The following is a 25,768-nucleotide window of genomic DNA, read 5'->3' as shown; positions in this document are numbered from 1 at the left end:
TGACCTTGGCCCTCTTCTGCTTCCTCTTCAGCGCCTCCCCACCGGCAGTCCTTTGCCCCTTGCCCTTTCCAGGCGCGCTCCCAGGACACGTCCTTCCGGCGCTCCTGTTTCTCCCGCACGCGGTTCATTTCCTCACCTTCTTCACGCCTTGGCCCCGATCTCACTTGATGCGCCAACCACTCTGGTTGAAAGAGCGATTCACTTGCTCTGTGCCCTTATTCTCAGCACTCCCGTACTCTGCGCCATGTTTTCTCTTTATACTTATCACCATCTAAGCGTGTCCGTTACTCACTATACCTGTTTAACCGACTGCCTGAAACAGTTTAAAAATGGTGGCGATCCAGGCATGGAACCAACCCGAATGTCCACCCGCAGAGGAAAGGATAAAGCAGATGTGGCACATACATACAATGGAATAGTAGTTGTGCCTAAGAAAGGGCCGTCCGAGCTGGAGGGTGGTCTGGGGTGGAGACCCAAGGAAAGAGGGTGGACAGCAGAAAGCCACCCTGGCTGGGGCGAGCCTGGGGTCGGCCGAGGCTCCACCGGCAGGCTCAGCTCCCCTTGTGACTCCGTTTCTTGAGTTCCTGCTTTTACCTCCCTGTTTTCAGGGTCCGTCCATGCAGAGGGTGAGGACTGGGTTGTCCGCTCCATCAAGTGTCTCCAGGGAAATCTTCATCAGCGTTTGCTTGGGACCCAAAGATGAACAGGCCACATCCGGGACACCGTGGGGCTCTGTTTGACCTGCACAAGCCCAAGGAGTCAATGAATGAAGTTTGTTACTGAAAAAAATATTCTCAGTTGCCACGTTTGGAGGAACACTTAACTGGCAGAGGTAGGTAGGTGGTAAGAAATTCAGAGGCTGCCGATCCCAGGAATGTTGGTCACAGGCATTGTAGAACAAAGCCTGAGAGCAAATGATAAACACTTCTCCTTAAGGGCTGTGTTGTCCTAAATTAGAAGTAAATCCTGCTAAAGTCTTATGTTTGTCTTAAAGCAAAAGGACAGCTTTATTGTTTGCAAAGGTTTGTAAACGGGGGTGGGAAGGTGGGCAAGGGATTTATAAACAAACCACGGAACTCACAGTTGGGCGACCTGGAAAGGGTGGCCCTCTCGGCCTGGCCACAGGCCTCACAGCTTGACCTCGCGTCTCCAGTGATTGGCTGTCCTCAGAGCCTCTCTTTGGGGGCTTTCCAGGTGGGACCCTGAGAAGAATTAGAAGTCCTTAGAGCTGTCTGTTTGTGGCTTTCTCAGAACGCGAAGTATGGAACGAAACCCCAGATCTGTTCTGCCTGCCTGTCTCCAGTTTATTTTGGTGCCAAACCAGCTCCATTTTTTAAGCTCTTTCCACAAGGAATTCCTCTTATTTTATTTTTACAGATGCTCCAACAAGCCTCGGTCACCTGACCTGAAGGCATCAATAAGGACTTAACTGCATTACTCCCTTCAGTACCTCTTCATTCTCACAGTCCCCAACGGCAGAACACAAGAGGGCTTCCCCGGTGGCTCAGTGGTAAAGAATTTACTTGCTAATGTAGGAGACGCAGGAGACTTGGTTCCAATCCCTGGATCAGGAAGATCCCCTGGACAAGTGAATGGCAACCCACTCCAGTATTCTTGCCTGAAAAATCCTATGGACAGAAGAGCCTGGCGGGCTACAGTCCATGGGGTCACAAAGAATTGGACACGACTGAAGCGACTGCAGGACAACAGCGAAGAACAGGCGAGGTCGTATTTTATCGTTCTCCAAGCAGAACTTTCTTGAGTGAATTTTGAAGCAAAATGGATGATTATTTTGATCAACTGCCTCTTTTAAACAGCATGATATCAGTTTGGACCTGCAAACTTCCAAACGGCCAACCTGGCTGGACATGTGGGTGTACTTGCCGCCTCCACGAAGCAGGGACAAGCAAGATGCGAATGATTAAGAGGAGGGCCTGGCCTCTGACGTTTGAAGCCAGTGTTAATGAGAGATTTTTCAACAGCTGCAGGAAGTCAACAACTTAATGGGAAACATCACAAGTATTTGATCTGTCCAGAGTGACCACAGTACACTAAATTCCCACACCAAAAAACAGAGCAACAAAATGTTTTTCGAGTCCAGCATCGTGAATCAAAGCAGATGTGAGGCTCTGCCTTCCCAAGTGGCTCAGAGAGTGTAGCTTCAGTGCCAAGGAGAGGCTCCTCCTGGTTACACATCGATTCCGTGAAGTGTCAGAGGTCCAGCTGTTTACTTATTCTTGCAAGATGGAGGCAATGTTAAACCCGCGCCGATTTCTGAATCCAGTAAGACAGACAAAGGCCCCTGTGCTCTGCTGTAAGCCAGTGCTTCATCATACCCCAAAGCTCAAATGTAGCTGGATTAACATTTTAACAGAAAATTTGGATTGTGAGAGGCAGGAATTGTCTGTGCAGCAAAGTATCAGGTGATGTCATCTTAGAGATACACAGGAGAAAGAATAAGTTAATAAGAAAGAATGGGGACTTCCCTGGTGGCCCAGTGGTTAAGACCTCACCTTCCAATGAAGGGGTGTGGGTTTGATCCCTGGTCTGGGAGCTAAGAATCCCACACGCCTCATGGCCAAAACAAACCAGAACATAAACAACAGAAGCAATATTGTAATCAGGTCAATAAAGACTTTAAAACTGGTTCACATCAAATAAATAAAAAAGATAAAGAATGATTTAGCAAAGTTGGAATTTGCTATGTTATAATAATTGAAGCAACTATATTTTATGGGAGCTGATAGGTAACTTGTTAGGCAAAAACTACAAGTAAAACTTAAGAATGATCATGTCTGGTAGTAAAATTATTTCACTTATTTGTCCCCCATGCTTTGGTGATTTTTTTTTTTAAATCCTAGGCTGCTTCAAAGATATTTGCATAAATTAAAAAATAGCCTTTAAATTCACGTTTTCTTTTAATTTGGGTTGAGTAGTATAAGATGTGTTTAATAAGAGACTGTATAATAAAATTTGCACTCTCCTTCAATAGTATGGTCAGTTAGGGGAGAGTGATGGTGGAATGGTCTCCAGAAAGAACTATTAGCCTCTTCTTTGCTTTCACAACACACTAGACACCCATGAATTATAGCCTCTGTTATATTTTATTTGAGTCACCTAATTTGTCTCTCTCTCCTACTCAGCTGAGTTTCTTGAGAGTAGAGAGTGTATCTTATCCATCTGTATAACCTCAGAATTTAGCATGTTAGTGACCCAATAAAAATTGAGGACTTCCCTGGTGGCCCAGTGGTTAAGAATCCACCTGCCAATGCAGGAGACAGGGGTTCGATCCCTGGTCCCAGGCCACAACTGAGAGTTCTCTTGCCACAACTGAAGATCCCAAGTGCCACGTCGGAGATGGAAGATCCCACGTGCCACAACTGAGACCCAGTGTAGCCTCATAAACAAATAAATGATGTATTTTTTAAAAGATTGAGACAGCAAATAACAGAGAAACCAAGCAGCAAAGAAACCCTTTTCCACTTCTGATGCAAGACTCTCCATGTCCTATTATATTTGAGAAGGAATGGGTGTGCTACTCTTCATAAAGGCTTTACTGAACACTAGGGTAAGCTACGGCAGCAGAGTGAGGCTCCATTATCCTTCTGAAGCAAAACCGTGAGTGTCTGGGAGGAGTTCTTCAAGTCATCACGGGATGGAGTGGTGAAAACTGGACTTCCTTGCACCAAAGTCTCAGGAACCAGGAAAAAGAGAAAACACACTTTATTTTCATTGATTTTTTTTTTTTAAAGACAATTTTTGGAAGAGCCCAAGTGGTTCGTTTTCCTTCCAGGATTTATCAAAGATAAATAGGTTCAGAGCCAAGCCTATTCTTTTGACTTGGAAAAGGCACAAAAGAAGTCATACTCAGACCTTAACGGCATGGCTACTGAGTTTCCCAGTGAGCAACTGTAAAGCAAATAGTACTGTGAAGATTTTATCAGTCTCGAATATTTATCCAAAGTTTGTGAAATTTCAAATTCCTCCCTTGACCTTGAATAACTTCGCTTTGGCACATTACCCAAACTATGGAAGATCCCTTGTAGAAGAAAATGCTCAATAGTTGACTCAAGAATGTACAGACACTGCAAGTTTTGACTGCACTTTTGTCCAGTTTTATGCTTTTTTTTATGAAGGAGGATCATCTGATTGCTCATTCTGCTTCTCTTGGAAGTGGTGTGATGGCTGCTCTGTGGTTTATGAGACAAGGCAGATGAATTTTTATGTGATGTCAAGTTCTCATATACCAGCATTCATGCAGTTTACAGGAAAAAAAAAAGTTTTTCTTAATAGAATGTCACCATGATGGAGTTGTTTTCATAGTGGACAACTTTTAACTTCCCCTTTGTTTTGTGGAATGTTCTAGACTGATAGGCACACCGCCCTCTTTCCCAGAGGCCTCCTGCAGCTGCAGCCTTGCCAGCGTCCATTCACTGTGAAATCTGGCCAGACTTGACTAACTCCTTTGAGATACGGCTGCAGCCCTTTTAATAGTGAAAAATCATTTCACTCCATTTTAAAACCATTTTCACAAATGTGTATCATTTTACATAAGCCTACATTTTTATCCATTTTTTCTCTCTTCTCACTATCCGTTTTCTCGGTATCAGTTAGTTTTCCTGTGTTTTTTTTTTAAATTTTTTGCCCATGTACTAATAGTCTTTATTATAGTTTATTTTTATTGTAAGCTGTCTCAGCTCCTTTAATCAAGATGAGGTGAAGTGAAGTGTTAGTCACTCAGTTGTCTGACTCTTTGCGACTCCATGGACTATAGATTTCCAAGTTCCTCAGTCCATGTGGAGAATTCTCCAGGCAAGAACACTGGAGTGGGGTGCCATTCCCTTCTCCAGGGGATCTTCCCAAACCAGGGATCGAATTTGAGTCTCCTATAGGCAATTCTTTACTGTCTGAGCCACCAGGGAAGTCCAATCAAGACGAGATGGTATGAGCAATGAATAATAATTGAGAATATTGTATTCTGTAATGTAATCCTTTTCTTTTACTTTGAAAAAAGTCTTTTTGGATGTGGAACATTTTAAAAGTCTCTGTTGAATTTGTTACAGTATCGATTCCATTTTTCCTGTTCTGGATTTTTGGCTTCATGGCGGGTGGAATCTCAGCTTCCTGACTAGGGCTCAAACCCACACCCGCTGCGCTTGGAGGCGAAGTCTTCACCATGGGACCGCCAGGGAAGTCCCTGATCGTTTTCTTTTAAAATCCTGTACGTTTAAGCCAAGAGGCACTTTCATTGTACGGGGTGACTAAAATCTAACACATAAGCCATGTGATGCTTTCTGCATCTGATTCCCACAAAAATCCCAAGAGAGGAAATACTTGAGAAGGAAGCTTGTCAGCAGCTCCTCGAAGGGGTTCAGAATGAGCATCCCCAACAGGTGCCATCTGGGCACGTGGGTCATCCTGAGCCAAAGGCAGCTGAGACCCTGCGGCCTCAAGAGAAACATCAGCCCCTCTGCTCGTTACCTAGGAAAATGGAAAAGGGGGTCTTTCCAGGAGGAGAACAATTGCCAGGGACCCCTTTTATCTGAGTGGTCCACCTCGAGTCACTCAACACCTGCTCTTCTGCTCGTTCTGTGAGTCCCCCTCCTCGCCTCAGAAGCCCAGGTCCCTGACCATTTCTTAGCTCAGGAGGGCATATATATTCATTCCTCATCTTACTCTTGTCTTTGAATCTCTTGGGTATGTAGGATTCCTGTATGTATGAAGCTACATTTGTTTTTCTCCTGTTATTACTCTGTCACGTGTCAATTTGATATAGACCAGCTGAGAGAATCTTTGAGGAGTAGATGAAACCTCTTTCTCGCCAACAACACCATTCTTCTCCTCCCAGAACTCATACCCTCCTTCTCTGAATTCTTTGCCAACATCTTTTTGCCCTGCTGGGATTTCTTAAAGGAACTAGGCTCTTCAATTTTCTGAAACACAGAACACCATTTCTCCATAACTTCCCATCTTTTGAATGGTAGATATGCAGCATAGAGTTCCAGAAATTTGCATTCACCTAGACATAATCATCTCTCTGTATTTGTTTTTAAGCATCTCTGCTATTCAAAATCCCTCATCAGAGAAAAGGAAGGAAATGGCCTTTTATGAAGGACTTTCCAACAAGCAGAAACTGGATGTGACATTGCTGAGACAGCTGGAACTAAATGCCCAGCAGCTGTGGTTTGCATTTTTGCAATAAGTCCAATAGCATCTCATACCGAATGGCATGGCCATGATCTCCCTATAAAAACTGGTCCAGGTGGCAGTTCTGAAAATAAAGGGCTCTGGGAAGTCTTTTGTTCTCTTCTTCCCAATCCCCCATCTTCCAATCCTCTAGGCAGTTAAAATAATCATCTTATAGTTTATTGGTGTTGGTCTTCTCCAAATTGGAAAGGGGTCTAGGTGAGGTGGTAAGCTTTTTTTTTTCCTAAGGTTGTGATAAAAGAAAAATATTGAAGAAATTTGTTTATCATACTCAGAAACTGAAGCGATCTTATAAAAGTATCCTTGTTTATTCAGCATTTATACAGAGAAATGGAATCAGGGTAACCTGTAGAGATACTAAGAGACACTAAGCCATGTGCCTCTGCCCACATTATCACTGCACTGATCCAGCACTCACACCTCCTCTCCACCCACAGAGAACCACATCAACGCTTACACTATGGTCTCTACAAATATGACATTGATGCTATAAAAATGAATGTCTTAGAAAACAACCACAGGCTCAAAGGGGAAGATGGGGGGTTTGGGGCTTCAAGGCTCTTCCTGTGGGAGGAACTTCTGCCTCACTGAGGGTCAAGTTCCTCCTTTAAATCATCCAGCTCCTGCTCCTTGGAGAGCTCCAGGAATATCTGAAAGTGGGGAGGAAATAGAGACAGGAGTGTCATACTGCTTCTCATGGTGCCAAGTGAGTGCCCAGGGTGTGCACACCTTCTGCCTTCATGTTCCAGGGATGGTACGAAACCGTGAAACAGACCCATCTGTGCCAGGGTGCACTGCGGAGGCCGTGCCCCTCCAGGTGCTCTGTCCAACTGAGCAGAGAAGGAGGTACGTTAGGGGTCCACGTAGTTTTACATCCAGATGGTCCTAGAAGTCAGCATATAATACAAACCTCCGGGAGTTTTGTGATGGACGGGGAAGCCTGGCATGCTGCAGTCCATGGGTCGCAAAGAGTTGGACACAACTGAGCGACTGAACTAGACTGAGAGTACAAATCAGTTTTTAAAAAATCTTAAATAAAAAAGATAATTATTGTTCATGGTTTAAGCACAGAACCTAGTTGAAAATATACCAGTCCATTCACTTGGGTTTGGGACGAAGGGCTGGTGTTATGTCTGTGAGCTGCACAGTTATTGAGAGGTGCATTTGAGGGATAAATGATGCTGAGAAGGCTTTCTGCCCCTCATGTGACTGAAAAGAGGGAAGAGGTGGAAGGAAGATGCCTCTGGAAAGGGTTGTATAAGAAGATTATAGAGAAAGATGCTTGTGACCTCTTGCCGGAAACCATGCCAGCATGCCCTCAATTGGACTGAAGACCCTTCTCATTGACCAAAGTAGATCGAGAAGGGTGGTAAGAGCCCTGATCGGTGCCCAGCAGGCGGGTGATGCGTCCCCAGCAGTACCAGGCTGGTGCCGGCCGCAGTGCCCATCAGGGGAGAGCTGGGAGGGACCGCAGTCCAGGGGGCCGGATGCTCGGCTCCCAGGATGGAAGGAGGCTGCGTCATGGACCATGGACGCTATGGATGGGAGTGGGACCAGTCTCCCAGAACCAGGAGAGTTAGACCCCTTCCTCAGGAAAACTGGCAAAGAAGCAAAGATAATCTCTGAGCCGTGACAAGGAAAAGAGAATACCGATGGATCCTGGATACTTCAGAGAAGCCGAGTAAATGGGCTTGGATAGAGAAGGTGTCCCGAACCTGGTGGTGGCAGGGGCCGAGTGGTTGGTTTTATGGTGTAATGGACACAGGAAGCCTGTCTTAGGGACCAGGCAACAGGTCAGCTTCTAAGGCAGCAAGATAACACACATCCAGATAAAACTTAATTCTAAATACATGTGCATCTGCGTTCCAAAAAGAAATACTAATATTCTCCTTAAATGCAGATATTACTGAGTTTGACTACTATCGTTTTATTAACACACACACAGACAAATACATAGAAATACCCCTCAAAGCAAAACTCACTCCCACTGGCCCCCAAACACACACGCAGGAATCTCCACCCCCTTGGTTTTCTGGTCCTACAATTCAGTCTGAGAGCTTAACTTTTAAATTGAACACAGTCCATCACGTCCCATTTTTTGCCATGCTGATGGATTAACTTATGATTTGGAACAACCCGCTCTCCGGGACCTTATTTCAAAGCTTATAGCTCTTACTCTTCTCTCATTTGAAGGAAGCTTGGGCTAAAAGTGGAGCATCTTCCACTGGTAGCTCCTAGACCATCAGAGACAAGAACCTGGGACCAGAGGAGAGGAGAGGCAGGCTGGTGCGTCTGTGGCCGGTGGAAGCCGGCTGAGCCATCGCTCCGGGCGGGTGGGCTGAGGGAATGAATGAGCGAATGAATGAGGGGGGATCCACAGCAGCAACAAGAGGCTGAGCACAAGGAGAACGGGGGAAGGAGAGCAGCCTGAGATGGAGATGAGCCGGTCCTGGTACAGATTTGCCAAATTCACTTTCCACCTACTTTTCTTTCTTTTTTAATTTTTTTTTAATTGGAGTATAGTTGATTTTGGACTTCCCTGGTGACTCAGAGGTGAAGCATCTGCCTGCCAATGCAGGAGATGTGGGTTTGATCTCTGGGTCAGGAAGATCCTCTGGAGGAGGAAGTGGCAACCGACTCCAGTGTTCTTGCCTGGACAATCCCATGGAGAGAGGGGCCTGGTGGGCCACAGACCATGAGATCACAAAAGAGTCAGATGAGACTTAGAGAATGAGCAACAACAGTTCAGTGGTTTATGCAGGATACTATCAGTTCAGTTCAGTTCAGTCGGTCAGTCGTGTCTGACTCTTTGCGACCCCATGAATCGCAGCACGCCAGGCCTCCCTGTCCATCACCAACTCCCGCAGTTCACTCAAACTCATGTCCATTGAGTCAGTGATGCCATCCAGCCATCTCATCCTCTGTCGTCTCCTTCTCCTCCTGCCTCCAATCCCTCGCAGCATCAGAGTCTTTTCCAATGAGTCAACTCTTCGCATGAGGTGGCCAAAGTACTGGAGTTTCAGCTTTAGCATCATTCCTTCCAAAGAAATCCCAGGGCTGATATCCTTCAGAATGGACTGGTTGGATCTCCTTGCAGTCCAAGGGACTCTCAAGAGTCTTCTCCAACACCACAGTTCAAAAGCATCAATTCTTCAGCACTCAGCTTTCTTCACAGTCCAACTCTCACACCCATACATAACCACTGGAAAAACCATAGCCTTGACTAGACGGACCTTTGTTGGCAAAGTAATGTCTCTACTTTTCAATATGCTATCTAGGTTGGTCATAACTTTCCTTCCAAGGAGCAAGCGTCTTTTAATTTCATGGCTGCAGTCACCATCTGCAGTGATTTTGGAGCCCAGAAAACAAAGTCAGCCACTGTTTCCACTGTTTCCGCATCCATTTCCCATGAAGTGATGGGACCAGATGCCATGATCTTTGTTTTCTGAATGTTGAGTTTTAAGCCAACTTTTCACTCTTCTCTTTCACTGTTATCAAGAGGCTTTTTAGTTCCTCTTCACTTTCTGCCATAAGGGTGGTGTCATCTGCATATCTGAGGGTATTGATATTTCTCCTAGTAATCTTGATTCCAGCTTGTGCTTCTTCCAGGCCAGCGTTTCTCATGATGTACTCTGCGTATAAGTTAAATAAGCAGGGTGACAATATACAGCCTTGACGTATCCCTTTTCCTATCTGGAACCAGTCTGTTGTTCCATGTCCAGTTCTAACGTTGCTTCCTGACCTGCATATAGGTTTCTCAAGAGGCAGGTCAGGTGGTCTGGTATTCCCATTTCTTTCAGAATTTTCCACAGTTGATTGTTATCCACAGAGTCAAAGGCTTTGGCATAGTCAATAAAGCAGAAATAGATGTTTTTCTGGAACTCTCTTGTTTTTTCCATGATCCAGCGGACGTTGGCAATTTGATCTCTGGTTCCTCTGCCTTTTCTAAAACCAGCTTGAACATCTGGAAGTTCACAGTTCACATACTGCTGAAGCCTGGCTTGGAGAATTTTGAGCATTACTTTACTAGTGTGTGAGATGAGTGCAATTGTGTGGTAGTTTGAGCATTCTTTGGCATTGCCTTTCTTTGGGATTAGAATGAAAACTGACCTTTTCCAGTCCTGTGGCCACTGCTGAGTTTTCCAAATTTGCTGGCATATGGAGTGCAGCATTTTCACAGCATCATCTTTCAGGATTTGAAATAGCTGAACTGGAATTCCATCACCTGCACTAGCTTTGTTCGTAGTGATGCTTTCTAAGGCCCACTTGACTTCACATTCCAGGATGTCTGGCTCTAGGTGAGTGCAGGATATTATGGTGAGGCTGTAATACACTTGAGCTTGTGCTTGAGATGGAGGGCAGGAACTCCACCTGGACTGGGCTTTGAGAGGCTTTAGCAGGTTAAAAGGAGAAGGCAATGGCACCCCACTCCAGTACTCTTGCCTGGAAAATCCCATGGACAGAGGAGCCTGGTGGGCTGCAGTCCATGGGATTGCTATCAGTTGGACACGACTGAGCGACTTCACTTTCACTTTTCACTTTCATGCATTGGAGAAGGAAATGGCAACCCACTCCAGTGTTCTTGCCTGGAGAATCCCAGGGACGGGGGAGCCTGGTGGGCTGCCGTCTATGGGGTCGCACAGAGTCGGACACGACTGAAGCGACTTAGCAGCAGCAGCAGGTTGAAAAACCAGCACCCTTGGACTTGTGTATAGGTGAATTCACTGTGAAAATATTCCAAGGACTCTACCTAAAATTGCCTGCAAAGGGCAGCATTGTTCTTCCAGAGGTCTGTACCGGCATCCACAGGGCAGGAGGATAAGCCACAGGTCACAGCTCTAGCGCATTCAACCTTGAGCAGAGAGGCAGAGAGACAGAGAATATGTCTGGGCAGTTTGGTGATTAGGTAGATTTGTTCCTTCATTTCATTGCAGCAGTCCCCTGATGCTTCATGTGTAATAATAATATTGCACCTTTGCATAGCTGATCAACCAATGCCACACAATTATATATTGTTGAGCCTATCCTGAAATCGGCAGGACTTGACTGCTCCCGAAGGTTCTTCACTACAGGAAGACAGAGTGTGTCTCAGCAGAATTTTACCAAGTACAGAGAATCTGGAACAGGCCTCAGTGTTCTGGGAAACATGCCAAGGATGGAACTTGAAAACATGAGTCAAGGCTTCGGAGCAGAGAGCCAGCAGCCTGCCCCGGACGTGACCCTGAAGTCCCGAACCTGGAGTGACCGGTCCATTTCCTGCGTGGGTCACGTTGGCCATGAAGAGAAACCACGTGGCTGCCACAACCTTGTCCTTCGGCCTGGAGCGGGCTGGCTGCCGCCCAGAGCTCTTGTCCCGTTGGTTACGAGCAGAACGATGCTCCGGTCGGTGCCGTTTCCTGGAGGCAAAGCTCAGAGGAGAGGTGCAAAGCGGTGCTGACAGGAGGCAAGTTGGCCAGTGCCTCACTGGGAGGAGAATCTGCCTGCGGCGGCTGGATGAGCTGAGTGGCAGTCTAGACAGAAGTGGACTGGAGTTCACCCAAACCCATGTCCATTGAGTTGGTGATGCCATCCAACCATCTCATCCTCTGTCGTCCCCTTCTCCTCCTGCCCTCAATCTTTCCCAGCATCAGGGTCTTTTCAAATGAGCTCTTCACATCAGGTGGCCAAAGTATTGGAGTTTCAGCTTCAACATCAGTCCTATCAATGAACACCCTGATCTGCTTTAGGATGGACTGGTTGGGTCTCCTTTCAGTCCAAAGGACTCTCAAGAGTCTTCTCCAACACCACAGTTCAAAAGCATCAATTCTTTGGCGCTCAGCCTTCTTCACAGTCCAACTCTCACATCCATACATGACTACAGGAAAAACCATAGCCTTGACGAGACGGACCTTTGTTGATAAAGGACCTTTGTTGTCCCTCTTCTTAGAGAAACACAAGTGTCCTCAGATTAGGGCCCCACCTGACAACCTCGCTTAACTTGAATTATCTCTTTACAGGCCCCACCTCCAAACACAGCCACCCTGGAGAATGGATCTATGAGTTTGTGGGGAACACGGTTCAGAACACGACCAGAAGCAGCAAGGAGAGCAGCAACAACGACTCAGCTGAGTAAGAATGTACCAGAAAACTGCATCAATTTCAAAGTGTTTATAGGATGGTCACTTGGATAGGTCACAGCATATGCAGACAGAAGAAAGTGGTACCTATAAAGTTCTAGCACTGTTCAGTAGACCCTCACATCATAAGAAACAGAAAACAAAAACATGCTTCAAAATTATCAGTTCAGTTCAGTTGCTCAGTCGTGGCTGGCTCTTTGCAACCCCATAGCCTAAAGCATGCCAGGCCTCCCCGTCCATCACCAACTCCCAGAGTTTGCTCAGACTCTCGTCCATCGAGTTGGTGATGCTATCCAGCCATCTCATCCTCTGTCGTCCCCTTCTCCTTCCACCTTGAATTTTCCCCACATCAGGGTCTTTTTAAATGAGTCAGTTCTTCACATCAGGTGGCCAAAATATTGGAGTTTCAGCTTCAGCATCGGTCCTTCCAATGAACATTCAGGACTGATTTCCTTTAGGATGGACTGGTTGGATCTCCTTGCTGTCCAAGGAACTCTCAAGAGTCTTCTCCAACACCACAGTTCAAAAGCATCAATTCTTCAGTGCTCAGCTTTCTTTATAGTCAAACTCTCACATCCATACATGACCACTGGAAAAACCATAGCCTTGACTAGACTGACCTTTGTTGACAAAGTAATGTCTCTGCTTTTTAATATGGGGTCTAGGCTGGTCCTAACTTTTCTCCCAACAAGTAAGTGTCTGTTTAATTTCATGGCTGCAGTCACCATCTGCAGTGATTTTGGAGCCCCCAAAATAATATTGCTTTATGCCATAAGGGTGGTGTCATCTGCATATCTGAGGTTATTGATATTTCTCCCGGCAATCTTGATTCCAGCTTGCGCTTCTTCCAGCCCAGCGTTTCTCATGATGTACTCTGTATATAAGTTAAATAAGCAGGGTGACAATATACAGCCTTGACATATCCCTTTTCCTATTTGGAACCAGTCTGTTGTTCCATGTCCAGTTCTAACTGTTGCTTCCTGACCTGCATACAGATTTCTCAAGAGGCAGGTCAGGTGGTCTGGTGTTCTCATCTCTTTCAGAATTTTCCACAGTTTGTTGTGATTCAAAATTGCAAGATGTGTTTTTTTAAAACTTTCCTCGACTTGATCATTCAAATTCTCAGTACGACCATTTTAACAGGTTTCACATTTCCTGTATCATCACAACAGATAAAACATGACTGTACAATCTGAAATCTGAGAAGTGACAGGAAAGGGAGATGAGTAAATTAAGAACAGGTGAAGAAGAAAGGAAAAGAGCAAGCCTGTGCTGCAGTGAAATCGTTAGACTCCGCCTCCCCTACGGCAAACTGTCAGCGTCCGGTCTCACTTTGTACCTGTCGTTGGTTTAGTCATTGTTTCAGTTCAGTCCAGTTCAGTCGCTCAGTCGTGTCCGACTCTTTGTGACCCCATGAATCGCCGCACTCCAGGCCTCCCTGTCCATCACCAACTCCCGGAGTTCACTCAGACTCACGTCCATCGAGTCAGTGATGCCATCCAGCCATCTCATCCTCTGTCGTCCCCTTCTCCTCCTGCCCCCAATCCCTCCCAGCATCAGAGTCTTTTCCAATGAGTCAACTCTTTGCGTCAGGTGGCCAAAGTACTGGAGTTTCAGCTTTAGCATCAGTCCTTCCAAAGAACACCCAGGGCTGATCATTGTTTAGTTTTGTCCAGCTCCTGTGAGCCTATGCAGCCTGCCAGACTCCTCTGTCTATGGGATTTCCCAGGCAAGAATACTGGAGTGGGTTGCCATGCCCTTCTCCAGGGGATCTTCCCGACCCAGGGATCAAACCTGTGTCTCCTGCAGGCGAAATGTTTACCATTTAGCCACCTGCCTACTTAAAAAGGGAAAATAGTTAAGATTTTAAAGGTCAGAGATGTTTAAATTAATTTAAATTAATTTCTGTATCATTCTTAGAAACATAAAAATTCCCTAATCAGGTGCATTTTTTAAAAAATCTGCTGCCGTGTGAAACGCTGGGTTCAGTTGCTGTTTCGGAGGCTGCCTGGTCCGCTGAGCGTCAGTGCTCTGACCTTACTCCTTAGTCCCACTATCCATCATATTATTGAGAAAAGTGATGACGTGAGTTTCAAAAGCATTTTGAAATCATATCTGAGCCAAGGTATATTAACGCTATAAAATATGGTCTTAAAAATAGTGGATTTGGGCTTTAAGGCTCTTCCTGCAGGAGCTTCCACCTCACGGAGAGATCAACTTCCTCATCAGAATTGTCCCATTCCTGCTCCTTGCAGAGTTCCAGGAAAACCTGCAACAGAGGAAGAAATAAAGAGATGGGGTGACCACTGTTTCCTGTAGCCCCAAGTGAGTGAAGAGTGTGTGCACATATGGTATCTTTATATTCCGTGAAGAGTAAAGTGTTAGTCACTCAGTCATGTCTGACTCTCTGGGACCCCAAGGATTGTAGCCTGCCAGGCTCCTCTGTCCATGCGATTCTCCAGGCAAGGATACTGGAGTGGGTTGTCATTTCCTCCTCCAGGGGATCTTCCCAACCCAGGGGTTGAACCCGGGTTTCCCACGTTGCAGGTGGATGCTTTATCGTCTGAGCCACCTGGGATGCTGTGGGATGTGTAAAATGGACCCACCTGCTCCAGGCTGCACTGGGAGAGGCTGTACTCCTCCAGGTCGAAGTTCTGTTTAACTGCAAAAGGATGGACGTGTATTAGAACTGCAAATGTCTTTCATTTATAAATTTGCCAAGTCATGTACCAAGGGCACACAGGGGCAGATCTTAAATACACAGGGTGGGTAATAAACTTGGATTAAATATGGGAATGCATGTTCACCAGGTGGTCCTCTCTCTCATCATCTTAGAGCTCGGGCAGAAGGGCCACAGGACTGAAAACAGGACGCGAGGTTCTGGACTGCCCACGCGGGTTGCGCTAAAGGCTGGACCACTGCCTCCAGCCGCTCTGCATCTGCCCTCACTCTCCTCCACTCTGCTCTCTGCTCCAGAGCCCGACTCGGTGGGCTCCTCCTGGGGGGTTCCGCCAGTGGAAAGCCCAGGAGGAGGCACAGAGAGAGAGGAGACGGAGCTTTTATCCCTCCATGTCCTCCCTGACCCCAGGCATGTCCTTTGATTCAAGGTCACTTCTTCCCTCAAGATGGCAGATTCTACCCGACTCTACTCCCAGGGTCCAGTCACCACCTCCTCTCTTCGTCCCTTTGGACCTAAGAACGGGAACCGTGGTGTCAAGTCCAGCCTCAGGTGACTGCACTGTTCCCGGCACCTTGCCAAAGAGCCCCTTTATAAACAAAAGTTCCTGGAATTATCCTTTTTTAGTTTTTAAATGTATGGGTTTTTTTTTTTTTTTGGCTGCTTGTGGGATCTCCTCTGACCAGGAATCCAACCTGGGCACCCCTCACTGGAAGCTTGGCGTCACCCACCGGACCACCGGGGAAGTCAGTCCTACTTTTGAGTTCACTACCTTTTCCCACGTGGAGAGAAGAACCACGAGTGGAAAGAAGACCCTGGAGAGTCGCGATTTCTCGTGGACACTTAGTTACTAGACAACAGTTAGTTACTAGACCAGCATGGCCCCGGCCTCTAGAAGACCTTGTTGTTGCTGTTTACTTACTCAGTCGTGTCTGACTCTTGTGACCCCCATGGACGGTAGCCCGACAGTCTCCCCCATCTGTGGGATTTCCCAGGCAAGGATACTGCAGTGGTTGCCATTTCCTTCTCCAGGGGTTCTTCCCGACCCAGGGATCAAACCTGCATCTCCTGCATTGGCAGGCGGGTTCTTTACCAATGAGCTGCCTGGGAAGCCCCTAGAAGACCTACTAGACGCCAACTATACCCCCAACCACACCATCAGCTGTGAAAGCCAAAAACGCAGGGAGCCCCATTTTATAGTGCTGCATTTTCACAAACCACGGGTGTGCGGCCGCCCCGCGCCTGTCGAGACCGTGGTGCTGCGTTCCCAGCGGCATTTCCTCACTTTGTCTTTCTGTGTCACATGTTGCTAATTCTCAAGATATTTCAAATGTACCATTCTGATTCTATTTTTCATGCTGATCCGTGATCTTCCATATTATTATAAAACAAAGATTACCACTCGTTTAAGACTCAGATGGAGGCTCTCATTTTTTAGCAATAACATATTCTAAATTATGGCAACTAATTACAGTTTTTAGAAACAATGTTATCACACACTTAATGAACTATGGCACAGTGTAAACAGCCTTTTTTTTTTTTGGAAGTGGACCATTTTTAAAGTCTTTATTGAATTTGTTACAATATTGTTTCTGTTTTATGTTTTGACTTTTTAGCCTCGAGGCATGCTGGATCTTAGCTTCCCTGACCAAGGATCGAACTTGCACCCCTTGCATTGGAAGGTGAGGTCTTAAACACTAGACTGCCAGGGAAGTCCCCTAAACATCACTTTTATATGCCCTGGGAAACCAAAACACTCATGAGACTTCCTTCATTGCAGCATTCAATATATAGTGATGTCTGGAACCCAACCCACAATACCTCCGAGGTCTGCCTGTATCCCCAGAAGTTGCCACATCACTGGCTGAGAACCTCTGGATTAAAACCTTACTATTTACTTATAGTATGTGAAGTGAAAGTCGCTCAGTCGTGTCCGACTCTTTGCGACCCCACGGACTGTATAGTCCCTGGAATTCTCCAGGCCAGAATACTGGAGTGGGGAGCCTTTCCCTTCTTCAGGGGATCTTCCAGACCCAGGGATTGAACCTGGCCTCCCGCATTGCAGGCAAATTCTTTACCAGCTGAGCCACAAGGGAAGCCCTTATCATATAATATAGTATGTCACATTTTAGGCCCATGTATTGATACTTCTTATGCTGGTTTTATGCAAGACTTGAATGTGATCGGTTTCCAGAGGCTCACTCGCAGCAGGCACTCTCACCTGTCTCTAAACTGAAGAAGGCATGTGATAAAGGGTGTACATCCTCAACAGGCAACTTGTAGACCACCAGGGAGGCGAACCTGGGGGCGAGGAGAGATAGCTGAGTTCAGGACCTGGAGGCACGGCCGCGAACGGGTGCCATGTCTGGGAAGGGGCAGCAGGCTCGTCCAGGGCTTGGCTGTGCACCTGGAGCTACCGCAACATTGTGAACTCAACTGCAATCCAATATATAAAATAAATAAACAGGCCCTTGAAAGTTAAAAGAAAAGAAAAAGGAAGAATATTAATTCCCTCACAAGAATCAGCTTCCAAACCAGGACTTGGTTCTCTTATTTCCCTCCTATGCTATCCCTTGGAATTGGATGTCTCAAGAGTTGACTCATTGGAAAAGACTCTGATGCTGGGAGGGATTGGGGGCAGGAAGAGAAGGGGACGACAGAGGATGAGATGGCTGGATGGCATCACTGACTCGATGGACGTGAGTCTGAGTGAACTCCAGGAGTTGGTGATGGACAGGGAGGCCTGGCGTGCTGTGATTCATGGGGTCGCAAAGAGTCGGACACGACTGAGCGACTGAACTGAACTGAACTACTCACTTAAGTCCTCATGATTCCCATATAGTTTTTTTTTTTTTTTAAGGAATGAGAAGATGAAGCTTTTATATCTCGCCATCACAGAAAAACAGAACAAAGACCAGGACGAATCAGAATGAGCCCGCATTGACCTCTCTTGCCGAGCAGCCTGGGGGAAGATCCTCAGGACCTCGGCGTGCAGAGCCTCCAGCCGGGCCAGGCTCTTCAGCTTCATCTCCAGCAGGTAGTCTCTGCCGAACTTGCTCTTCAGATGCTGGATGGAGCCGATACACCTGGAGGTGAGAGGAGGGTCAGCCGGCAGGGGAAGCGAGGGGAAACCCACCGCTGGGGACGCGGGGCCCTGGGACCAGGGCAGCCGGCCAGCCCACTCCACGCAGAGACCACCGTGTCGGGGAGATGCCCTCACTCAGAGCGCGCCCGGGGACCCACCCACCTCAGGCTCCCGGACACCATGACGGCCACGCGGTCGCACACGGCCTCCGCCTCGGCCATGGAGTGGGTGGTCAGCAGGGCGCCCCTCGCCGTGTTTCTAACGGAGGCCCGGATCAGCTGCCTGAAGTGAGGCCAAGGAAAATAAACATCAACCAGTGGGGATGCTCCAGACGGTGTGAAAATAACATAACGGCGTTTCCACGGGCACTGATGAAACAAAGAGCGAATTCAGATTCACTCCTCAAAGACAGGAGGTTCGCAGGGACAACGGGCATGGAAAGAACCAAGCAAACAGGGTGTCTCACTCAGAGCAGGGCTTCGGCTGAATGCAGGGAATGATAGTGGGTACAAGCTTGTCTACAGGGACGCTGCACTTCAATAATATTTATGAGAAGGCAGTAGGAGGAAAGAGGAGACCTTATGTAAAAGCATGATGATAATGACATATGCCCCAAAGCCCAGAATGACAGATTTTAGAAAATTCTTCAAGTGATTGGAGAATATATTGAGTATAATCTATAACAAATTTTTGAATCATTATATTGTACAACTGAAACTAATATAATATTATACATCAATTATACTTCAATAAAAGATTTTGTAAATAAGATAAAATGAATAATTTGCATGTCAAAAAAGAGAATACATGAATTTATTCTTCCCTCCATAAGAATTATGTATCGCGTGATGTTGCAAAAGATTTAAACTTAATAATAGATTGATCTGATTAAATATAAAAGTGAGTCTTGAATACTTCCTTGGAAGAGCTAAGATGAAAATGAAATTTTTAGAGTGAGGATTGAGTTACAATTACCTTTTTCTCCTTAATAAAAACTGGATGTGATATGACATTAGGATTTTTTTCTTCATACTGTTTTTTTCTGGTAATGTGGACATCTTTCCCTTTATAAACAACGGTTTAATTTTTTTTTCTTTTTTTATTGCGTCAAGGACATTTTTAGTGGGAAATTTCAGACTTCCAAATGACAACTGCAAAGCGGTTGCTTAGGTGCATTCATACAAGTGAGTCCAAGGGGGAGGAAATCTGTCAGCACAGGAAAAATCTCCACTGTCACCACTGGATCTAACACAACCAGCAGTGTTTTTGAGGGTCAGCCGTTACAGGTGACACACTCGCTCAGGGGTGCCCCTTCGCCCCTCACCACGTCTGCAGCTGCCCCTCGGGGTCCATCCCTGTGGTCGGCTCATCCAGGAGCAGCAGGCCCGGGCTCCCCAGGATGCTCAGCGCGAAGCTCAGCTGCAACAGAGAGGAGCCGCGTCGGCGCCGGCCTGGGCGCGCGGGGCGGGGGGCGGGGGGCCCTCCCTACCTTTCTCTTGGCCCCCTCGGGTAAGGCCTTGGCGGGGAGCGCCATCTGGTCCTGCAGCTTCAGCGCATCCGCCAGCCTGAGGGAAGCAGGGGGAGTCAAACCCACAGCACCCTGCTTAGGGAGGGGGATGCATGGGGGAGAACCAGCAAGTCAGAACAGATGCAGAGAGTTTAAATGAGGCTCAGAATGATCCTAAAAGTGAAACCACCTAGGGTGTTTTATGAACCCTTCTTGGCAGCCAGACTCATATCTGCAGTGCCTTCTTTCTGTACTGAGAACAGTGAGTATATGATCCTATATGATCCTGCAAAGATCCTGCAATCCCACACTAGGGCAGACATCCAAAAAAGACAAAAACTCTCAATCTGAAACCATACATGCGGCTCTATTCACAGTAGCCAGGACATGGAAACAGCGCAAATGCCCATCAGTGCTCAACTGGGTTAGGAAGGTGTGATGCACACAGCAATGGGAGATTACTCAGCCGTAAGAAAGAATGAAATATTGTCACTTTCAGCAATGCACATAGGTCGAGAGAAATTAGTGTGAAGTAAGTCAGACAAAGGCAAACAGTATATAATGTCACTTATATGTAGAATCTAAAAATATAATACAAATGATTCCATATACAAAACAGAAATAGGCTCACAGAGCTAGAGAAACAAACTTCCGGTTACCAAAGGGGAAAGGGGTGAGGGGCGGGATAAATCAGGACTTTGGGTTTAACAGATACAAACTACTATACGTAAAATAGCTATGCAACAAGGGTTCGCTGTATAACACAGGGGACTGTGTTCAGTATCTTGTAATAGCCCATGATGGAAAAGAATCTGAAAAAAAACATGGCTGAGTCACTTTGTTGTATACCTGAAACTAACACCGTATTGTAAGTCAACTATACATCAGTTAAGAAATAATAACGCGTGGCCTTTTTCTCTCCAGGCTTAAAGAGAGCAAAAACACTGAACTGGGGTCTAGACGATCAACAAGTATGGAGCTATCAGCCCGCCTCATCCTGTGTGAAGGTGTCTCAGCCCAGGTGGGGAGCAGGTGATGCCCCGCAACGCACCTGGTGATAGCAGCTGCGGCATCCGCCCTCTGCAGCCCTTTCACAGCGGCCGACACCTCGAGGTGCTCCCTCACCGTCAGGCCGGGCCACAGCGCGCTCTCCTGGGGGCAGTACCCCAGGAACCCCGGGGGCACCCCTCCGCTGCCCCCTGCGAGCAGCACCTGTAGAGACAAGGTCATTCTCACATTCCCTCCAAAACCATGTGTGTAGGCACTGAGCGTTATTTCAGTGGTGTCCTCCTGCTCACACAGGGCCAAGAGTCCAGAAGTGAGCGGGTGATCGCTGGCTCTGGGGAAATGATGGTTGAAAACAAAAAGGCAGACCCTCCACACTGTTGCAGGACAGGTTCTCTATCACAGTTTGGACTTCGTTACCAAGTCCATGAAAGAATTCAAGGTCGCTTATTTGGTTGTCCAATTGTTGTTTAGTCACTAATCGTGTCTGACTCTTTGTGACCCCACGGACTCTAGCCCTCCAGGCTCCTCTGTCCATGGAATTTCCCAGGCGAGAATACTGGAGTGAGTTGCCATATCCTCCCCCAGGGGATCTTCCCGATCCAGGGATCCAACGGAGTCTGTCTCCTGCATTTGCCGGCAGATTCTTTACCACTGAGCCACCTGGTAAGCCTGGCTGTCCAATGCTTGACTTCATTTACTGATCCAAACATCCATAGGAGCAGGTATTTATTGAAGACTCTGTTTTTCCAAAGTTAAAACTGTTACAATTACGGGGTATTTCACAAGTATATTGTGAAGATTAAATAAGCTAGTCTTTTCCAGCCCTCCTGCCAGGGGACACGTGGCCCGTACGGAGACGCTTGTGTTGTCCTGATGGAGAATCTAGGGGGTTGAGGCCAAGGATGCTGCTAAATATCCCACAATGCACGGGACAGCCCTTCATAATAAGAATGATCTGGTCCAAAATGACACTGGTGTCAGACTGTTGACCAACCACTGTGCCAAAATGGAATAAAGGCTTAAAACATGGATGGACCTAGAGATTGTCATACTGAGTGAAGTAAGACAGACAAGGAGGAATATCGTATGACATTATGTGTAGAAGCTAAAAAGAAATGACACAAATGAACTAATTTAAAAACAGAAACCTCAGATACGCAGATGACACCACCATTATGGCAGAAAGCGAAGAAGAACTAAAGAGCCTCTTGATGAAAGTGAAAGAGGAGAATGAAAAAATTGGTTTAAAGCTCAACATTCAGAAAACTAAGATCATGGCATCCAGTCCCATCACTTCATGGCAAATAGATGGGGAAACAATGGAAACAGTGACAGACTTTATTTTTGGGGGCTCCAAAATCACTGCAGATGGTGACTGCAGCCATGAAATTAAAAGACACTTGCTTCTTGGAAGGAACCTGTGACCAACCTAGACAGCATATTAAAAAGTAGAGACATTACTTTGCCAACAAAGGTCCATCTAGTCAAGCCTATGGTTTTTCCAGTGGTCATGTATGGCTGTGAGAGTTGGACTGTGAAGAAAGCTGAGCACTGAAGAATTGATGCTTTTGAACTGTGGTGTTGAAGACTCTTGAGAGTCTTTTGGACTGTTGGACTGCAAGGAGATCCAACCAGTCCATCCTAAAGGAAATCAGTCCTGAATATTCACTGGAAGGACTGATGCTGAAGCTGAAACTGCAATAACTTGGCCACCTGATGCAAAGAACTTACTCATTGGAAAAGACCCTGATGCTAAGAAAGACTGAAGGTGGGAGAAGGGGACGACAGAGGATGAGATGGTTGGATGGCATCACCGACCCGATGGAAATGAGTCTGAGTAAACTTGGGGAGTTGGTGATGGACAAGGAAGCCTGGCGTGCTGCAGTCCGTGGGGTCACAAAGAGTCGGACACAACTGAGTGACTGCACTGAACTGATAAATAGAAACAGACGCACAGATGCAGAAAAAAACTTACGGTCGCCAGGGGGATGGGCTGGGGGAAGGGATAGTTAGGGAGTTTGGGATGGACACACACACGTGCTATGCTTAGAGTGGATAACTGACAAGGACGTGCTGTACAGCACAGGGGACTCTTCAGTGTTACGTGGCAGCCTGGATGGGAGGGGAATCTGGGGGAGAAGGGATACATGTGTATGCGTGGCTGAGTCCCTTTGCTGTTCACCTGAAACTATTACAACATCGTTAATTGGCAATGTGAAATAAAAAGATATTTTCTAAGTTTAAAAAAAGAGAAGATAAAAAACAAGCATCCTGGCCCTCCAAACCCCAACATGTCCCCAGGGCCAAACCTGAGAAATCCTGAACTAAGGTAAATGGAAACTTCTCAGCACTAGTCTGGAACACAGGAATCAATAAATACATGCATTTATTATTTTTATGGGCCGGATACCGTGCCATATAATAATAACAACAGGTATGTGTACCAGTGCTTACATTTTCTGTGTTTTAAATTATTTTGGCCTCAGAAAAACCCGACCTGACTGGGGGGTCAGCTGGATGGTCCCGTTTCACACATGAGGAAACAAACAAGCCTCGTTTGTTGGAATCGTGCAGGAGGCCGTTCGAGGTGGAGCTGGGAGTGGGAACTGGGGCCTGCCCCGGGACAGCAGGCCCGAGACGTCAGGGCTGTGTCGTCTCTGCCCGGGACTGAGGAGGAGAGCCCTCACTAACCTGGCCTCCTAGAACTTTCAGTCTAGAGAGAGAAACAGGAAACACATCAGCAAGCACGCCATATGAGTGAATCGCAGCGCCTGCTGATCGCTTTCAGGGCAATAAAGGTGTTAGCCCCGAGTGTCACAGGGAAAGGCCTCTGGGGATGTGGATTTTAAAGTGATGAGAAGGAGATGAGCAGACACTCGAAGAGCCGAGGGCAGAGCGCTCCAGCCCCCGGGAGAGTCCACCCCAGGGTCTCACAGTGGGAAGACCACCAAAGGCTAGTGGCAGCCAAGGTCATCAACGGAGCCCAGACCCTCCAGGGCCTTTCGCGGCCCCGGTGAAGGTTCTGCACGCACTCCGGCTGCGGGTTATAAGCAGGGTGATGGCACGAGCACTTCCGCATTTTTCTAAGGACCACCCTGGCTGCCGAGGAGTGAGAGGGGAAGGGAGACCGAGGGCACCATCAGCTTCTCGTGGTGAGCATGCTCTCTGGCCTTCACCTTCTGACCAGTGTCAACAGCGTCTGCCCTCCAGACGTGCGATACTGTGGGTCTTCCTTGGTGGCCGGGGGGCTGAGACTCTGCCCCTAACGTGGGGGGCCCAGGTTCAATCCCTGAACCTGGGATTGCGCCCTATAACTTCAGGTTCAATCCCCGAATCCCTGTTTGATGCTGCAACTAAGAGCCATTGCAGATAAATAAATAAATATTATTAAAAAAAGAACAACAAGACAAAGTTGCAATCCTTCAATCCTCTGTCCATTACTTTACACAACTTGGCCCAGGCACAGCACCCCACTGTATTCATGTACTATTGTGGTTTTTTGCTTTGGAACATGGACAATTTTTCACTAATCTAAGAGTTCTATTTTCTGAATAAATCCTGGATCTTGGCAGTCTGATTCAGCAAATTCTCAGGATACATAAGTTTAAAAAAGAAAAAAAGAAAGACTTTTGACCGTGAACAAAGCTAATGTTTAGCTTTACTTTCCCAAATGTTTCCTGTGAGTGTGTCTACTTTTCACTCAGTACAAGGCATAGAATAGATAACACACAGGCTTCGGTGCCTAACTATTTTTGGAATTAAGGGGAGACATTTTTCATTAATCCTCTTCATTCAATGCATAAATAAGAATGATTAATAAGAAAGGACCAGATACGTATTTTTGAGATTGGCATCTGCAGTCACTGGGAACGCTTCTTCTGGCAGCACTGACGAGCGTATTTCCGCGTGTTTACTCACCTGCCCTGCGGTCGGTCTCGTGTCTCCAGTTATCATCTTGATGGTTGTGCTTTTACCAGCTCCGTTGTGTCCCAAGAGCCCTATGACTTCCCCTGAAAGAAACAGGTACACTCAGAATTATCCCTGCAAATTGTTACAATAAAAGTAACACAAATGCTCTTTCATGGCTCACCATGTGTCAAACCATAGTCATTATTTCACTTATTCTTCGCACACACACCTGAGTGCTGTCACTAGCTTCATTTTGCAGGCAAGGAAATGGAGATGCAAAGAGAATTGAGAATAAAATGACCAGGGTCATGCAGCCAATCTGAGGTTGAGCTGGAATCTGAAGCGCATTTTGCATTTAACCAACACGCTGCAGAACATGCTATTTGTGAGGATGGATGCACTGCGGTACCCCAGGGGGTTCCTTCCTGGGAACGAATCCCTGTTGTGAAATTAATTATATTACTTAAAAAATAAGCCCAGCCTTCTTAACAGAAGGACCGCCTCATTTTTGGTCATTGTTCTCATCGTTGCTTTTTTCTGTGTGTCTGTCTGAATGGAACAGAACTGTCTTCCTATGCAAGGAAACACCATTGTAATTATAGCTGAGATTTTCCACAGGCTGGCTCGGCCGTAGCCTGTGGAGGAGGGCTGGCTGCCCTCCGGGTTCATCTGCAGACAGTCCCGGATTCAGACCCTCCCAGGCCCTTCAGGAGACCTCACAGTCACGGGTCAAGACGGCTTTGCCAGCAGAACGACTGGTTCCCACCTTTTTTCACGCAGAAAGAGACGTTTCTTGTGGCTACTTTTTTCTTCCTCTTGGCAAAACAGTTTTTCTTTCTGCCTGCATATTCCTTCCGTAGACAGCTGGCCACAATGGCAGGTTTCTGGAAAGGCAAGGAAAGTCCAATGCAGCTTCATTCTCACCGTGAAACGAGCGCGTGTCCCCTCCTCCCCGGGTCCAGATCTCTCCTGCTAGATGCCATGAGTCAGACCAGCCCTCCCCCCTAGAAACTGCCATTTTCCAGCAAACTGCCCCAGTCTTGTACATCCCTTCAGGGAAAAGACATCTGTACTGCAGCACACGATTCCTGCTTGCTGTTCCTCCGAAAACTGGAATAGAGACATCCACCCAACCAGTAGGTCTGTGAAGAGGTGTGTTCATGTACACACACCCACAGGCACACAAACACACACATAGACACACAAGCAGACGCATCCGGGCACACAAAGACACACACACCTCAGAGGAACTCTCTGCC

The 25,768-nt window shown here is 46.8% G+C and overlaps 1 protein-coding gene across 8 annotated transcripts in view; it reads right to left on the bottom strand.

Annotated features, from left to right (window-relative positions):
• Positions 1-12,339: 12,339 nt before the first annotated feature.
• LOC109574019 (ATP-binding cassette sub-family A member 9) overlaps positions 12,340-25,768 on the bottom strand; it is a 61,308-nt gene continuing 47,879 nt past the window's right edge. For 7 of the 8 annotated variants that reach the window (XM_070774184.1, XM_070774186.1, XM_070774185.1 and 4 more), the window contains 10 exons: positions 25,276-25,393; positions 24,519-24,610; positions 20,644-20,804; positions 19,575-19,650; positions 19,410-19,504; positions 18,248-18,367; positions 17,946-18,086; positions 17,222-17,301; positions 14,930-14,985; positions 12,340-14,592 (listed from right to left, as the gene is read on the bottom strand). In XM_070774184.1, coding sequence (XP_070630285.1) covers positions 14,497-14,592; positions 14,930-14,985; positions 17,222-17,301; positions 17,946-18,086; positions 18,248-18,367; positions 19,410-19,504; positions 19,575-19,650; positions 20,644-20,804; positions 24,519-24,610; positions 25,276-25,393 — 1,035 coding nt within the window. In that variant the 3' untranslated portion in view covers positions 12,340-14,496. Of the gene's footprint in view, positions 14,593-14,929; positions 14,986-17,221; positions 17,302-17,945; positions 18,087-18,247; positions 18,368-19,409; positions 19,505-19,574; positions 19,686-20,643; positions 20,805-24,518; positions 24,611-25,275; positions 25,394-25,768 lie in introns of those variants that run through there. The other variant, XM_070774188.1, reaches the window with a different exon arrangement.

This window comes from Bos indicus, chromosome 19, assembly GCF_029378745.1.
Source record: "Bos indicus isolate NIAB-ARS_2022 breed Sahiwal x Tharparkar chromosome 19, NIAB-ARS_B.indTharparkar_mat_pri_1.0, whole genome shotgun sequence".
In the NCBI taxonomy this organism is placed as follows: Eukaryota; Metazoa; Chordata; class Mammalia; order Artiodactyla; family Bovidae; genus Bos; species Bos indicus.
This window is presented reverse-complemented; position numbering and strand designations above follow the sequence as displayed.